At 34.0% G+C, this 17,364-nt stretch overlaps 1 protein-coding gene across 2 annotated transcripts in view; it reads right to left on the minus strand.

The window, feature by feature from the left end:
* Positions 1-243: 243 nt before the first annotated feature.
* The window catches only part of Naglu (N-acetyl-alpha-glucosaminidase), an 84,229-nt gene continuing 67,108 nt past the window's right edge, over positions 244-17,364 (minus strand). For both annotated transcript variants that reach the window (XM_089232757.1, XM_089232758.1), the window contains 7 exons: positions 11,516-11,607; positions 10,297-10,401; positions 9,083-9,203; positions 7,728-7,790; positions 2,829-2,872; positions 1,454-1,611; positions 244-517 (listed from right to left, as the gene is read on the minus strand). In XM_089232757.1, the coding sequence (XP_089088883.1) occupies positions 450-517; positions 1,454-1,611; positions 2,829-2,872; positions 7,728-7,790; positions 9,083-9,203; positions 10,297-10,401; positions 11,516-11,607 (651 nt within the window). In that variant the 3' untranslated portion in view covers positions 244-449. The remainder of the gene's footprint in view (positions 518-1,453; positions 1,612-2,828; positions 2,873-7,727; positions 7,791-9,082; positions 9,204-10,296; positions 10,402-11,515; positions 11,608-17,364) is intronic.

Below are 17,364 nucleotides of genomic sequence, written 5' to 3' on the forward strand. Positions count from 1 at the left end.
TATCATTTTATGGCCAGCTCACACACATGGTGCTAGGTGATGATATTAATATTCGATCTCACGAAAAACGTTTCAAATCGGCATTCGACAACTCACGCTGGAAAATATTTGTAATTCCATGAATAATGGAATATTAAATAAAGAGAGTCATCAAGCATAATAATGCTTGATGACTCTCGGTAACACGGCAAGATTTCTTCAATTTTAAGAACTGGAACGTGAATAATTAAATTTCACTGCATTCATCCCATTTTTGACAAAAACTTTGTTTAATTTCAAAATAAAATCACTGTAATTACTAAAAAAATTACATATATATTACTTTACATTTCAACTGTTTTTATATTTTTGTACAACGAATGATAACAAAAATCGTAACTCAAAAATCCTCCTGACAATACAAAGTAAGATGTTTTTCACGTTGAAAATCATTGCACGCGAACATAATTTTAGCTCAAAGTGTGAAACTCCTCCGAATACTTTTGGTAAAGCTTGAGTGAAATGTCTATTGCTGATCCTAAAAAATGAAAGGAAAATATGAGATACTGTATGTTAGAATTCAGATTAATTAGAATGCTGCAATGAAAGTATCAAAATTGACTTATGCATATGTTATGGTAAATATGATAAATCCAGTGTGATTATGCCTAAATTGCTGACCATTTTGGTAAATTTGATAAATTTTGCAAATTTATCACATTTATCGGTGATTGTGTTGTATTTTCAATGAATCGTCATTGAATTACTTGAATTTACCGGACATTTTTTTGCTCAAACTTTAGTCTAGGTTGATGTTGATTATGTTTGAAAATATTGATAAATGTGAAGGAAGCTAATAGTACAAGACTGATAATAATCTATACGTTTTTTTCGTTATATATTTCATTTAATTTTATTCTTATTGTTTAATTTTTATGGCAAAATATGTGTAGTGCACCCATCACGTACGGGACAAACTGTGATAAATGGTTGAATTTAAGTAACATTTCCGCATGATTTCTTCCATATCTATCATACTTACCAACTTCATTCGGAAATTATGAATAATTACCGGTAAAAGTGATAAATGTAGGAAAATTTATCAAACTTACCTAGATGATCGCGATGTTTATGTGTAATAACCGGCGATCATAGATAATCACCGATTTATCACGCATATACAGTTTGTAGTACTATAAAAAATGAAGATAATATCAAAGATTATACATACTGTACATGAAAAGACGCATTCAAACAGACTTGAAAATCAAAAAAGTGGTCTCAGTTAGGCTTTGCAGTGCTACACCAGATGGAGAGGGCCAATTCTTCGAAACATAGGATTTGTAACATTGTCAGAATAGATTACTACTGTAATGAATTCCTTTGAGCTTGCTCTTATGGCAGAGTCATCGATTTTGTATTCTTTCCAGTGATATAATAACGCAATGCAATGAAGGAGGCTATTATTACTCACCTTTTGGTTGAATTGGATAGACGTGGCTCGCAAGAGTGAAAGGTGATTCGACATTTTCTAACACCGCATCGTTAAATCTGCTCTGTTTGAAAGGCGTTGAAGTACGTAAGCACGATTCTAGCGTGTTGAGAAACAGCTCCCACCTCTTACGATAATAACTGCAATAATATATAATAACCAAACGTTATTACATGATCGAAATAATTTTAAAACTAAAATTTTTTGTTTTTTCGTAAAAGTTTAGAGCTAATGTAATTCAATCAAATGAAGCTTCAAAAGATTCATATAGAGAGAATAAACCGTAAAAAATATATTATAAAACATTCTCTGTGTATAAATATCTACTACGTAAAATACAGGCATGAACGGGTGAACAATAAACAAATATTATGATTAAGAAAATATTTTCCTTCGGCTGGAATAGTATCCATTTGATTTTAATATACTAACTTTATTAAGTTTTACTAATTAAGTTATATTGAAAATCGTTTTAATGTATATGTTACGTGGTAAATGTGATAAATCCGGTTATTATGCATAATCGCCGAGTATTTTGTTAAGTAAAATACTCGGTTATTACTCGGTTAATAATACTTTGTTATTAAGTTTGATAAATTTCCCTAAATTTATCATTTTTACCGGCGATTATGCATGGTACTCAAGCGTTGCACAGTGATCCAAATTGCGAAATTAGTTGGAAAAAAAATAATCAAAAATAATGTTTTTTTGTATCGGGGGAAAAAACTATATCAGTCTCGTGTATCTTGAGGTGTTGTTTATTTCGTGATATTTTGTTTACATCGGGAAGCATCCGAGGGTCAAAGTAGGGGTGATAACTCACTCAAATGGGATTTTCGCTGAAATGTGAGCAAAAACTTAACTTCCTAAGCTAATTACTCAGCTGTAATATACTATACATGATAACTCATATATGTATTGTATCATTATATCGGAGTACGATCGTAAAATCTGTCATCATTATATCGGAGTACGATCGTGAAATTTGTCATCATTATATCGGGTTCCGCCTATATTGATCACACATACTAGACTCATTTGGAATTTTTTTCATATTTATTAAATTCATCATTTACACTAGGGTATTACGCATAATCACAGATAAAGACGATAAATTTTCAGTATTTATCAAATTTACCAACGACGCTTGAGTATTATGCATATTCGTCGGTAAAAGTGATAATTTTTTTAGTACTTATTAAATTTACCAACGACGTTTGGGTAAAAGTGATAAATTTACCAAACGTACCAAAACGATTAGTAAGTATGCATAATTACCGGTTATTATGTATAATAATACAATAATTATCACATTTACCGTAACATGTATATATACCTACTGCACAGCGGTACTCACCCGGATACCACTCCTGCCCATTGCTTATTTGCATAGTCCAGAATCTGAAAAGATTAACCACTCACATGGTTATTGGAAACCCAATAATAATGCTCCTCATAAATATAGAGACTGCGTATTTTGGAATAAAATACGAACAAAAAGTAGCGAATGAAAAAGTTTTAATGCGTAATTACACAGAACTGTTTAACATATAGCTGTGCAATAATTTTGACATGGATAATGAGCATAACACAAAATTTCAACTTGAATTAAAAAATGTTTAAAAAAAATTAAGTCTCGTAAGCATAAAAAGAAACTATTTAAAAAATGTAGTTTTACAAAATTTGCATAAAACTGGGTTGCGCATGGGTAGTACTTTAAACCCGTGTATAAAAGACCCGAGAACTTTCTTTATTTACATGTATTTAGTTTTGAAAATGCTATGTGTCGTTCATTTTTCTCTGGAGGATGCCTTGAAAGTGTGGAGTCCTGGAACCAATGGGTGGACGTCTTCTCAAATTTTCAGGTACATGTATAATTGTTAGTCTTTTATTTACAAAATTTTGTCAAGAAATAGTGATTTTATTGCAAAAGACCAAACTGGATGTCCAAGAAAAACAACAGAAAGACACGGTCGTGCCATTTTTCGTTTGTATACATCGCAATAGTTATCACTACGTGAAAATCTCGGTATAATTGAACTGCAAGCAGAGCTGCAACTAGATACTTTGTCACTCGAGGTAGACATGCATTTTAGTGCTCCAACCTCACATTGAATTAGCAGTGTTTTAATTAATAATAAAGGCGTTTTGGGTGTCTCTTTGATTAGCTAACCCGTTATTGCATCCTATACAAAAGATTTTAACACGGGGTTAGGCTCATTGATCAAAATCACTATTACGTCACTAAAAGACAAAGGCAAGGGGTTCAAAATGCTTCAGTATACAGTAATGTTACGGTACACGTGATAAATTGGGTTTTTGCATAATCACGAATCGTCTCCGTAAGTTTGATAAATTTATCACTTTTACCGGCGATTACGCATAATACCCAAACATCGGTAGTAAATTTGATAGATACGAAAAGAATTATTATTTTCACAGGTTATTATACATGATACCCAGCGTACCTGGTTAATTTGATAAATAGTTTAAATTTATCACTTCTACCGGTGATTATGCTATATACCATAGTGTAATTGATGAATTTGATAAGTATGAAAAGATTTCCCAAATGACTCTATTATGTTTGACCTACCCGGATTTAAAGGGGTATCACGACCCCTGAAGTCGATTATGTATAATCACTGGTAAAAGCAAAAAAATTCAAGTATTTATTGAATTAGCCTGGTACGCTTTTCTATTATGTATAATTACCAGTAAAAATATTATTTTTTAGTATTTAATCAAATTTACTAACGATTCTTGGGTATTATGCATAATCGCCGGTAAAAGTGATAAATTTATCAAACTTATGGAGACGATTGGTGATTGTGTACAATAACCGATTTATTACATTCGCCGTAGTATATACTGTCTACTAAAGCATTTTGAATTTCTTGCCTCCTTAGCCCCGGCTCGTCTTTTAGTGACGTAACAGTGATCTTGGCCAATGAGCGTAACCCCATGTTAAAATCCTATGTATAGGATGGAATAACGCTGCTCGGAACTCAGAACCCTCCTGCTTCCCCGTACTTTCACAGTTCTCGCAATATCTAAGAGAATCATGGACGTGACCTAAAAAACAGTAACACTATGTTGTGTGACGCAAAATGCGTTCAGCATCAAGACTCTTTGAACATCAAAATCAAGCTTTCGTGAGCTTTATCCCGCAGGCTTTGGAAAGACGACTGCGTAACAGATATCTTCTCAGATAAGGAAAAGTTTTACTTGGATTGTCCAGATGGTTGAAACTACTATAGCACGATTTAAGACATGAACCTCCTCCTATCTTTCATGGTATACGTGGGCTTTCTATTCAATGAGATGACCAGTATTACTTTTCTAAACAAAGACAGTAGTCCTCACTCTACAGGATGGGCAAAAAGTCCGTAGAAACTTTAAAAATGAATAAAAACCGAAAAAATAACCGAAATAAAAAACGGTTTGCAGGGTTAGCATCGTTAGGTCACGGGAATGTTTTTAAGACAAGAAAAACCTCAAAAACGGACGATAGGGGGCGCTGGTACGAGTGACTTCGGTGGAAATATGCAAATGAGACGGTTATAAGAACTTGCGCTCCTAATCGACAATCAGTTCACCGTTGTAAACCGGAAAAATAATGTGGATCTGCTGTACTCTGCCGTTGCTGGTTTGTGAGTCGCCTGCAATGTGTTATCCCCAGCGGTGGTGGTCATGTGGAACACATACTGCTGTAATAAACGATTTGGAGGCATTTTGTTCGTTATTTGCGTATCTTTTCTTTGACTTGTGTACGTCAGCGATACCTATCGGCTGTTTTTTGAGTTATTTTTATTCCTGTCTTAAAAAAGTTCCCGTGACCTAACGATGCTAACCCTGCAAACCGTTTTTCATTTCTGTTAGTTTCCGGTTTTTATTCATTTTTAAAGTTTCTACGGACTTTTTGCCCACCCTGTACTTCAATGGAATATCTACGGGGAATCAGCACGGGTGTATACGCAATTGGATAAAAGTTTTCATGTGGCTCAGAATTGAAAGTTCAAATCTAATGAAATTGATCCGAAATCGACCAAAGAACATTTACATATGTTAACTGGCAGCGTGCCCGATAGAATTTAAAAAATTATTTGTAAAAACGGGCCAACTATTCAATCACAATACTGTACTGTTGTCAAAAAACGCTTTATACTTTTGAGAAAGCATTTTTTTAAAACTCTGGTTAAAAATGTTGTTATGCACGTGTCTCATTCATGTCTAACTTTTTGCATAGACATATGTTAGTTAGGTCTACAATTGTCTGTTAAAACTTCTGTGACTGCTTTATATTTTATATGTTTATTATATTATATTTTTGTTTATATTTTATTCGAAAAATATACTCCGTCTTTATATATGCATGTACTTGTGATATGCATTGTATTTAAATTTCATAGAGATATTAGAATACTGTAAAACTACCACATTTATTTAGAAGATAAATTAATAAATTTGCACAGCTGTGAAAAATGTTAAAGTATTTTTTATTGAAAAGTGGTTTTTGATACATATACAGAGGCCACAACAGACAAAATGTCCAACGAGGTGGCTAAGAAAGGATGCCTATAAAAAATATGGATGTCAAATATATATCTAAACTATATCAAAAATACAGCAACCCAATAAGAGCAATAAAAAACCAATAACTATGATAAAATATAAATATACTGCCCATAAAAAATTATGGTCGTCTCATCTAAGTATGGATAGCTTCTCAATTTACCCAAATACGTTTATCGTATTTCTTTTTAAACGTGTCAATTGCGTTAGAATTCACGAACCACGGAGGTAAGCGTTACAGCATTTAATGACAACCCAGTTAGAGAAAAAATCCTTGCGACACCATAACCTAGAATTGTCCCTTACGAATCGATACTGGTGCCCACCTTGTCAAAGCAATTAATTGACGATGTATTAATAACTCGTATTGATGTATTAATAACTATTATATTGATGTATTAATAACTATTATATTGATGTATTAATAACTCGTATTGCGATGTGTATACAAGAGTCAGTTATTAAAATCAAGAGTTATTGATAATATACGTCAATCAAGAGTTATTGATAATATACGTCAATCAAGAGTTATTGATAATATACGTCAATCAAGAGTTATTGATAATATACGTCAATCAAGAGTTATTGATAATATACGTCAATCAAGAGTTATTGATAATATACGTCAATCAAGAGTTATTGATAATATACGTCAATCAAGAGTTATTGATAATATACGTCAATCAAGTTATTGATAACATACAAGAGTATCAATAACTCTTGATCGATGTATAGTATATCATAACTGAATCAGTAGGACTAAGAAATTAATGATAAATAGATTGGGTACCCTCATTTTCACGAGTAAAGGATTACAATTAATTGTCCATTTAACTACTACTGAATTTCATGTCACAAAAATTATAATACACAATCGAAAAAAAAATGAGCAGAATAAAGTAAAGTTGCAGTGTTATGCATATATTGAAACTAAGTTTGGTGACCTATATAGATTTATTTTAAATTTGTCGAAATTTTAAGAATGTAAGAAGAAACATTTTCTCAAATGAAGTAAGAAAAAATAAAATTTCTCTCATACCCGTAATGAAATCTATTCTGAAAAACATGCAATGCATGACAAAAATACCGTTAACACGTATACGGTGTATACGCTGGGGATAAATGGATCACTCTACTGAGAATTCCCATGCGAGTACGGAATAAATGATTAATATGATCGATGAACGTGCTGAGAAATATCCCCAAATGCTTCATTTTTTTAGATGAGGCAAGTGGGGGAAGCGCGTTACGATAAATACACATTAAGATAATAAGAAAGTACCTAAGGCAATAAATTGATATTTCTATTGTTTTTTCCTCGAACTAATAGCCTAGGTAAGAAATAATAGTTTTTATAATGACTGTTGACGGTAAAACAGTTTTACTGCATTGGTATTTGGTAACAGTCAAGAAATTAGGAAGCTGGGTTCTCGCTGCCTATCGCTATTAAGTCAAATTACGATAAAATGTCAATTTGGAAATTATATAAAAGATTGAATTCGATAAATACCGAGAATCCGTTCGCTAAACCACCAAGCAACACGTCAGTTTGGCTGACCATCTGGTCACAACATTTTTGTCTGATGAGTCAATATAATTTGCTCCATCAATAAAAATCTAGAGGGGACCCTGCTGGAAAGAAGTCTATTTTCTATGAGAAATTATAATGATTTATACTTACTTGCCCAGAAGGTCCCCAGAGTGTAATCTGATTACGACTATTATAGTCATATTGCCTCTTTTCCTGTTAGAAAAAAGCCAGCATAATGGGAATAAAGATTAATTAATATAAATATTATATATTTCGATACACTTCATGGTGACAAGATATGCCCCTTGTGAATATTTATGTATTAAATAATTATAACAGTAATTAAAGTACTTGTATCAAATAACATAGCAAAAATAACAAGGATAAAGAGCTAATATAAAGCGTGAAGGAAATGTCTCATTGAATCACAAGAAGTCTGATATGAATTTAGGATTATTCAAACTTATCGAGGGTTCCTATAATATTCATACTAAGTTATAAAATCAATAAATCAGTCTTGAGGATCTAAAGCTCACGATATGACATGTTTCAGTCTGTGGCAACTATTTAAAACCTAAGGCACAATATTCTTCCCTTCAAGATTTATTAGAATGTGAAGCATGCACATACACTAACTGCAATTTAATATCTATATTTAAAAACAAACTCGGAAAAGTAGAATTGTTCAGATATTACGCTGTAGTTAGCGTATATGAAATATAAAAAAAAAAGAACTATACAGTGTGTGTATATACTATGTATACATGGCATCCTGTAAGTACTAATGTTGTTTGTCTCATCAACCGTTTTCCGCAGAGTTGATTCCACTTTAAAAAAATGCTCAAAAGGCATTAAAAAATTACCCTGTACTAGTTTTGAGAGAGGAAATACAGTGTGTCACAAAATAAAAAAAAAAATCTAAATTTTATACTGTTCACTTGTCCCACTTGTCCTCTAACTTCCAATTAGAAAGTTGGTGCCCTGTCTTTTGTGAGTCCCACAGAGATATTCGAATTCAAAAACCGGAGAAAAGGTGGGAAAGGACAGCATAAATGAGGGAAAGGATCGTTGTCCGTGTGTTTTTGCTGATATTTTCCAACTTTTCTCAGATTTTTGAATTAAAATATCTCAGTGAATATTGCAGTTGAAGACAGGGCAACAACTTCCTTATTGATAGTTACAAGACAAGAAGACCGTATAAAGATTTAGATTTTTTTATTTTGTGACACACTGTATTCTCACTCTTAAAACTGGTACAGGGCAATTTTTGAACGCCTTTTAAACATTTTTTAAATTGGAATCATACCTCTACGACAGGCGGTTGATGAGATAAAGGCCACATTAGCACTTACAGGACACCTTGTATAATTATCACTGTAATAATACAAAATTTCATAAAATTGACAGGATGACATTTCTTTTTTTTTGTGTCCTACATTCGATTTTCTCAATATTAAATTTATTTCTATTTATTTGAAAGCAGTGATACATGGCGTTATACTGACCAAAGGAGTGACAGCCCATTGCCTTGCGCTTTCCAGCCAAGGACCAAGAAGAAAATGAACCTCAGAAGACAATACCTCTTCTAGGTCATCGTACAAGTTCAGTATCTTTGTGGAAATATTCCTAAAATAAAAAAAAACTGAATAATGTTTTCAAAGGTTAAAAATAGGGTGGTCATAATTATAAAAGAGATGTTTAAGGCTAAATTTAGGTAAAAACTCTTCATCGAATACATATGTTGAAAGGCTCCGTTCATGGACGGTGGCAGCAATCAACTAATCATCTCCAAAAATATAACCAGTCTTTCGAGGAATCTCGTATTAACAAGTGGAGAGGATATTTCAACATATATGGGAGTACTCTGCCACGAAGCTGGCCTGGAAGAGATCTCGGCAACGGGATAGGACCAGAATAAAATGGCACCGAATGTGTAACTGATATTCCAGGCTTTCTGTAGACCTACTCACACTCAGAAAAGCGAAATTATAGAAATCCACGTTCCTCGGACATAATCGAATTCCCGTAAGCTTATTTAGGAGTGGCGTCGTTCTGATATGTCCTGCTTTTACGTTGTGTTGATGTGAGTGTGTGTGTGATTCGTTATTTTACTCTATTCTCTGTTCACGTGTTCTGTGTTTTGCTCGTAAACCTTTATTGTCACTATAACTTTTTATGCTTCTGTTGCATTCAGCTTATTCCAGATTATGAAGGAATTCACAGAAAGGTCACGCTGCAGTAAATAATTTTAATAATGTTCTTATGCTTTAGAAATATCAAGTCTTTCCAAGTACAACCAGGGTGAGAGCATAATCTGATATCAACTGAAGACGGATTACGCCCAGCATTATCCAAGTAACTGGATACACCTTATTCAACTGTGTTGAAAAGATCTATTTGCGTAATTTAATATTTGTGAGTGCGAATTTCAACTAGAGGTTACACAAATTCAGCGTCATATTACTGATTTCGACGAGAAACATTTTCTTCAAAGAAATTGGAATCCCATTGTCTGAAAAGTATGCACATTGAATTCGAAAGCTTTTGGCCCTACACATCTCTACTTATCGAATCATAAGCATCTCCGGTATATATAATCATGGCCACCCTGAATATAAAGTAGGAATGAAATACTTTTCAGCTCTACCTTATTGAAGTGGGAAGATGAACACAAATTTTCCAAAAATCAGGAGTTCCAACTAATGAATATCGATCTTACCGGAAAGCATCGAGGTCCTTTTCCTTGAAAGAATCTTTCATAGACGAATATAAAGAGTCCATCACGATCTGAAGTCCCTGCCTCGTAACGTCAACTAAATCATGCCTTTGTTGTATAATGCAAAAAATAAAACGAAATTAAATTACATTGGAACAGTGGAACTTCGGTTAACGAGCGGTTCGGTTAGCGAACAATTCCCATAACGAGCAAAAATTTTGGAAAAAAAATTGATTCGATTAACGAGCGATGATTCGCATTTTTAATGCGAATTTTTAATGCGAATCATTTTTTTGAATTTGCGCTTTGTTTATTTATTGTCACGTTTTCGCAACTAAGCTGATGATTTTTTGCTTTCTTGCACGCACGTACTGTGGAATTGTAGGTAATATTCTCCCTACAGTGTCCGATCAGCATGCCTCACTTGAAAAATTGAGTGTGACTACTATACGAAACTAGATGTCGCATTGTAATCGTGGGTATGTGCGCTTGTATTTTACATAAATTCTGCTTGGCCAGGAACTGATGGACCTTCATTACATGCAACAGCAAGAGCTTATATTGAGGGTATCTTTTTCTGAGGAAGAGAGAAGGGACAAGAGTCCCTCACTTTTCAAATGTGATTAGAAAGATGTGTAAAATGTGGGGGAATCTGTGCAAAATTCTGTAGAAAAGTACCAATGAAATAGAAGCACAGTAAAGCAAGCAATAAATCAACGACAATGCAATTTCTGATCTCCGAGAAATCCTAAAAAGGAGGCAAAAAGCAAGCGTCATTGGGTACGTTCTTTTTAAAATCACACACAGAAAAAGAATAAGAATGCAAACAGCAGTGAGTTCGTAAATCGTCTAACACGAGATAGCCTCTTCTCTCTCGTTGTTTAGAGTAAGTTAATTTGTTTTGTATACATTATCGTACCGCATATTTGTTTATGGCTTTATTACATTACATATATTTTATTGTATTATATATATTATAATTATTATTGCATTGTATTATTGATTAAATGCCGTTGTTATTAATCATTTTTATGTGAATAAGTAATTGTCGAACGAATTATCCGTGTTTCCATTATTTCCTATGGGGGAGTTTGATTCGAATAACGAGTGATTCGTATAACGAGCACGTTTGCAGAATGAATTAAGCTCGTTAACCGAAGTTCCACTGTACAGGAAAAACAACGCCATCTCTATATTAACAGCAATTTAAATTTCCAACAACCTGAAAAGTTCAGAATACATAATGTCTTGACTATTCGAAGCCTTTACGTAGTATTTCCAAGCTTCCATAACGTCATTTGGATCATACCATATCTAAGCAAGAAAAGAATGGCCACATGATTTCTTTCAAAAAGAACTTTTCAGAAAAATATAATCTTTGAACCAATAACTAATCAACTAATCGGTAACTCAACAAAGTTACCAATTAGTTGATTAACTGTAGGCAATATAAAAAATAATGTACTTTGAAATTAACGTGTGTGAGAAATAATCTGGATAAGTATTAGGTAATTTAAAAACGCAAGGATCAGTATTGAAGAATATTCATACAATTTTACAATATTCAATGAGTTTTTAGAATATAAGTTATTCCAAAATATTAAATTATATTTAAGGTTTAAAGTTCATGATTGATTGATTAAAATTTAGTCAAGTCATATTATTGTGACTACTTCCAATTTTATGAATCAAATATTGCGATCGGGCTTGGTTTAAAAAGGTAAAGTGAGATACATGCATTCTAAAAATGTATTAGTCGCTGCTGTCACAGATTGAATAAGTGATTCATTAAATTTTTAAGAAGGCGTTGGGCAAAAAAATCATAGTATCTCTGAAAACTCGGTAACTCGTGAAATGTTTGCGTGCTGCTGTTGTTAGGGTGTACCCTAAATATAGACGAATGGTACTATCGCGAATAACCAAAGAGTAGGTGGCGGAGCACCTAGTATGATTAATGTAAGAGGTGGAACTTGGCGGCGAAGGTGTGTGAGGGACAGCCGACGCACGACATTCATCATCCAAATAAACTAGAGGGCTATCAGAATTTTGTTAAGAATGTCGGCACAGCGAACTCTGTCGTGTGTGCATTCTGAAACAGATGGATGGTTTCCGATGCTCTTATGGTAGTAAAGTAGTTACTTCGGTAGAAATGGCTTCAATTTGCACTGCGATATCAAAAATGAATCTGCTTCGATTGGTAAAGGGTTGTCTTCTCCGATGAGTAAGATTGTAAGTTCTGTGCAACGTATCTTATGACAAATCTTCCAGGATACACACACACACACATCATCGACAACAACAACAACCATTTTCATTCCACTGCTGGATGAAGGTCTCCTCTAAATTTTTCCATTCTGCTCTGTCTGACGCTTTAGCTATCCAGTTGATTCCAGCCACTTTCCTGATCTCGTCAATCCATCTTGCGTGGGGACACCTACTCGGACGTTTAACACCACGGGGATACCAATCTAGAATACTTGTGGTCCATCGGTTGTCCTGTCTTCTTGCAATATGTCCAGCCCATTTCCATTTCAAAAGTTTAATTCTTTCCATGATATCATATACCTTTGTGTGGTTCCTTATCCAAGTGATTCGTTTTCTGTCTCTCCCTGTGATGCCTAGCACTAGCATACATCTTTCCATGCTCCTTTGTGTTGTCGGTAGACTTTGTATCATCTTGCTTGTGAGTGTCCATGTTTCAGCTCCATAAGTCGGTGCTGGTAGCACACACTGGTTAAACACGTTTCTTCTCAGGCATAATGGCATGTGACTCTTCCGAATTACACAATTTTTGCCAAAAGTGCTCCATCCAATTCTGATTCTTCTGTTTATTTCATTAATGATTCCGTTGTCCATGGTAATTTCTTGTCCCAGGTATACATAGCTTTCTACTTCTTATATTTCTGTGTTGTTGAGCAAGATTGTTCTCTTCAACGCAAAGGGGTTGAACATAAGTTTAGTCTTTTGCAGATTCATTTTCAAGCCCACCTGAATACTTGCCTCCGCCAGTTCTTGTACCATTTCTTCTAGTTCGTTTGGATTACTTCTGATAACAACTATGTCGTCTGCAAAACGCAAATGATTGAGAATCTCTCCATTTATTTTAATTCCTTTTTTATCCCAATCCAGTTTTCTGAATACTTCTTGTAAAACAGCGGTAAAGAGTTTTGGTGAGATAGTATCACCCTGTCTGACCAGGGCCGTCTTAAGGGCATCATGGGCCCCCGGGGCAAGTGATTTTTCTGAGGCCCTACATGGAAAATTCTCGAAAAATTCAACTACTTTTCGTTTTTCTGAGGCCCTCTTCTCTTGAGTCCCCCGGGCCGTGCCCATGCGTTAAGACGGCCCTGTGTCTGACTCCTTTTCCAAGTTTAACCTTAGCTTTCCCTTTACCCAAATGAATCGTTGCAGTTGCTTTGTCATATATTTTTTTGATGATATTGTGTGATGTAAGTCTTCTCTACTCCAATTACATCTAGAGCTTTAACAACAGCAGATGCGAAGACAAAGTCAAACGCTTTCTCAAAATCAACGAAGGCCATACACAATGGTAATTCGTATTCCTTGTCTCTCTCTATAAGTTCCCTGATTGTTTGGATGTGATCCATTGTACTGAATCTACTTCGAAATCCTTCTTGTTCTTTTGGTTGAGCTTCGTCCAATTTGGATTCAAGCCTATATGTCAGTACTTTGGTGAAGATTTTATAAATTACTGATAGGAGACTGATTGGTCGATAGTTCTTGATATCCTCTTTTTCACCCTTTTTGTAACGAAGAACCATCATTGCGTTATTCCAATCTTCAGGCACATCCGATTTTGTGAGACAATTTGTGAAGACGCAGCTGAACAACGCAGCTGGCATACTGGCAAATTCTTCTCCTGCTTCTTTAATAATGTCTATTGAAATCCCATCTTCACCTGGGCATTTCCCTTTTTTCATACATCTTATAGCCTAGTAGACTTCCTCTTTCAGCACATGTGCTATTTGTACAAATTCTGTTTCATTTTATTTTCTTCCTGCTCCCTTTCCTCTGTCATGATCCTGTTCTTCATGTTGTATAGATTATTATAAAATTCCTCAAAAATACTAATGATTTCATTTCCATCTTTCCTTTTTAGTGCAAAAATTTTCTTTCTCCCAACACACAGTTTTCGTTTTGCTGATTTTAAGCTCCTATTATCTTCCAAAGCTTTCTTTACAATATCGCAATTAAACTTCCTGACATCTTCTGTAATCCGATTTCGTACTGTCTTGCAAAGTTCTGCATATTTCACTTTTGATTTAGGGTCATTCTTCTTAATCTTAAATTCTCTCCGGTCTTTCATAAGTTTCTTTGTTTCTTCTGTTATTTTCTTCACCGGTTCGATTTCTTTTTGTCCAGCGACTTCTTTTGCCACTTCCTTTAGGGTAGTGGTGACATCTTGTTCATCCTCAGTGTAGTTATATAGCAAATGAAATCGGTTCTTCAGTTCTAATTGGAATTTATATCGATGCTCTTGAAGCTTTACCATATTGAGACAGTTTTTGTTTCGCTCTTTCATTCTAGTGTTAAGCCTTATTCTACATCTAACCAGTCGATGATCACTTCCTGTATTGAATTTGTTGAGAACAACTGCAGTCTTGGATCATATGTTTCTTATTACATAGGATGTAGTCGATCTCACTAGTTGTTCCAGTTGGGCTTCTCCATGTCCACTTTCTTTGGGGTTTCTTCTTAAAAAATGAACACATATACATATACATGTACGTACACACACACACACGCATATGATTTTGGTTGAGCTTCGTCCAATTTGGATTCAAGCCTATATGTCAGCACTTTGGTGAAGATTTTATAAATTACTGATAGGAGACTGATTGGTCGATAGTTCTTGATATCCGCTTTCTCACCCTTTATCCTTTATTTATATATATATATATATAGTAGCTATATATATATTGCTGAAAAAACAAAAAACAGCCTCAGAATTTGGTATTATATTGTGGTATTTTCATCTCTTATTGATACTTTTAACCATTATGATTATAAATCAGATCATGTACATGGATTCGTTTTGGAAAAATGGGATCTTCCAGAACATGGAAACATCTGAAAATTGCTGGAAGAACGTGACCAAGACTGAAGTTTTCTCCTATTCGCCAAAGCAGGACAATCCAATAGAGCACATTTAGGACCAACTCGATCGTAATGTGTGCTCTTGATATGGATTTTTCTCCACTCACTTTCCAGTGGTTATCGAACGGACAACAGACAGCTCGACTCTATTATACTTGCAAAAAAACTTTTAGTGCGCGCGCGCGCATCTTATAGGGTCACTTCCAGATAATCTAGCTGCTGCCTGGACCGTAAAAACTATAGAGCGCATTAGTGTGACGTTACGACCGGCAGCGCTGATTCCAGAAAAACATGAGCTGCGTGAGATTATAAAAAGAAACGCCATAGGCAAACTCTTGTGAACATGCAATGCTAAAAATATGTTAATAGTTCGTCTCTAATTAGCAATGAAAGTTTTTATTTCTCACATGCTGCTATCTGTTTTTATCCTAGTAGCCATGCATTTAATTCCTGAATTGAGTCCATGAATCACTTGAATCATTGACTCCATGATTGAATCTAAAAAAAATGGTGTGTGTTTTGTGCCTGATTAAAAACACTACAGTGACAGAGATGATTGCAGTTTATACAAATTCCCAAATGATGCAACCGCGAAGAAGGAGTGGAGTAAAAATATTGGGTTAGAGTCTTTTTTCTATGATACACATTTTTTAAAGACTATTGAAATATATTTTTATTTGTTATGCACATTATGCATTGATATAATCTTACTCTGCCAGATGTTTTCACTTCATACTGGTGTCCAATTTTGGATTTTAAAGATATTTTGGTAGGATTTTGGCAGATCTACTGATAGAAATTAGAATTATTTTGAATAATTTTGGAATTGGCAAGAGTAATTGTTTAAACTAATAATTTACGAAAAAAATTAAAAGTTTTTGAAAGAAATAATTTCATAATTGATGAAAATTTAAAATTAATGGAAAAATAATTTTAGAATTATCTGGACAAATTTCAGATTTAATAAAAGAAATAATTGATCAAAAAGAGTTAATTAATTAATGAAAGGAAGTTATTTGAACATAAATAAAAATTCAAATTTAAATGAAAGAAATATATTCAGAGCAAATAAGTGTTCAATCAATAATTTAGAGAACCCGGTTTTATAACCGAGAATACTATGATTTGACTTGGTGGCCCGTGGCTTCGTGGAAAGTTCAATTTAGCCCGCAATGTCAAGGTTGAAGACCCCTAACTTTTTTAGGGCAAACGTACGCGAACGGATAGCATGCGAAAAATAAAAAGCTTTCATAGCTAATTAAGGACGAACTATTATTATATATAATTAACAGTACATATTCACAAGAGTTTTCAGTTTTCATTTCAAGAGCTCACAGCCTTATTTGATTATATTTTTTTCAGAGAAAAATAATTTAAATACTTACAATTTAAATACTCACTTACGTCTATGGCGTTTCCCTTTATAATCTCGCGCAGCTCACGTTTGTTTGGAATTCGCTGCCGATTGTGACGTCAACACTAATGCGCCCCATTGTTCAGGATATTAGCTGGTGGTCCTATCAATGTGACTCGACCATGTAATATTTATTTAAATATCAAATTTTCCACCTTGTGTTGACATCATTACTGAATTAAACCTTTAGGTCCAGTGTATATTTGAACATACCCGATAAATACATGATTAACAAAAACCTCATTACACCACTTTCTTTTCTCAATTTCTTTGGTATTTTAGAAAGAGAGTATATTTTGGTATCATTTCAATACATTTTTTATTATGATTTCAGTGGAAAATCCGGCTATATAGGCATAATCCTTTTTTATATAACAAGAGTTGATTCCTTGTTGGTGTCATTTTTTGAGAGCTGTTAATATATATATATATATAAAAGTAAAAATTAGAATAAAGAAGGAGAAAATAAATAAATGAAACAAGGAGGTCGTTCTCAAGGGGGACCCCCTCCCATTGTCCCAAACAGCAAAAATGTTTCT

Source organism: Pholcus phalangioides, unplaced genomic scaffold, assembly GCF_987345545.1.
Source record: "Pholcus phalangioides strain wild (caught in Gottingen) unplaced genomic scaffold, Ppha-v1.0 ptg000007l_1, whole genome shotgun sequence".
NCBI classification, from domain to species: Eukaryota; Metazoa; Arthropoda; class Arachnida; order Araneae; family Pholcidae; genus Pholcus; species Pholcus phalangioides.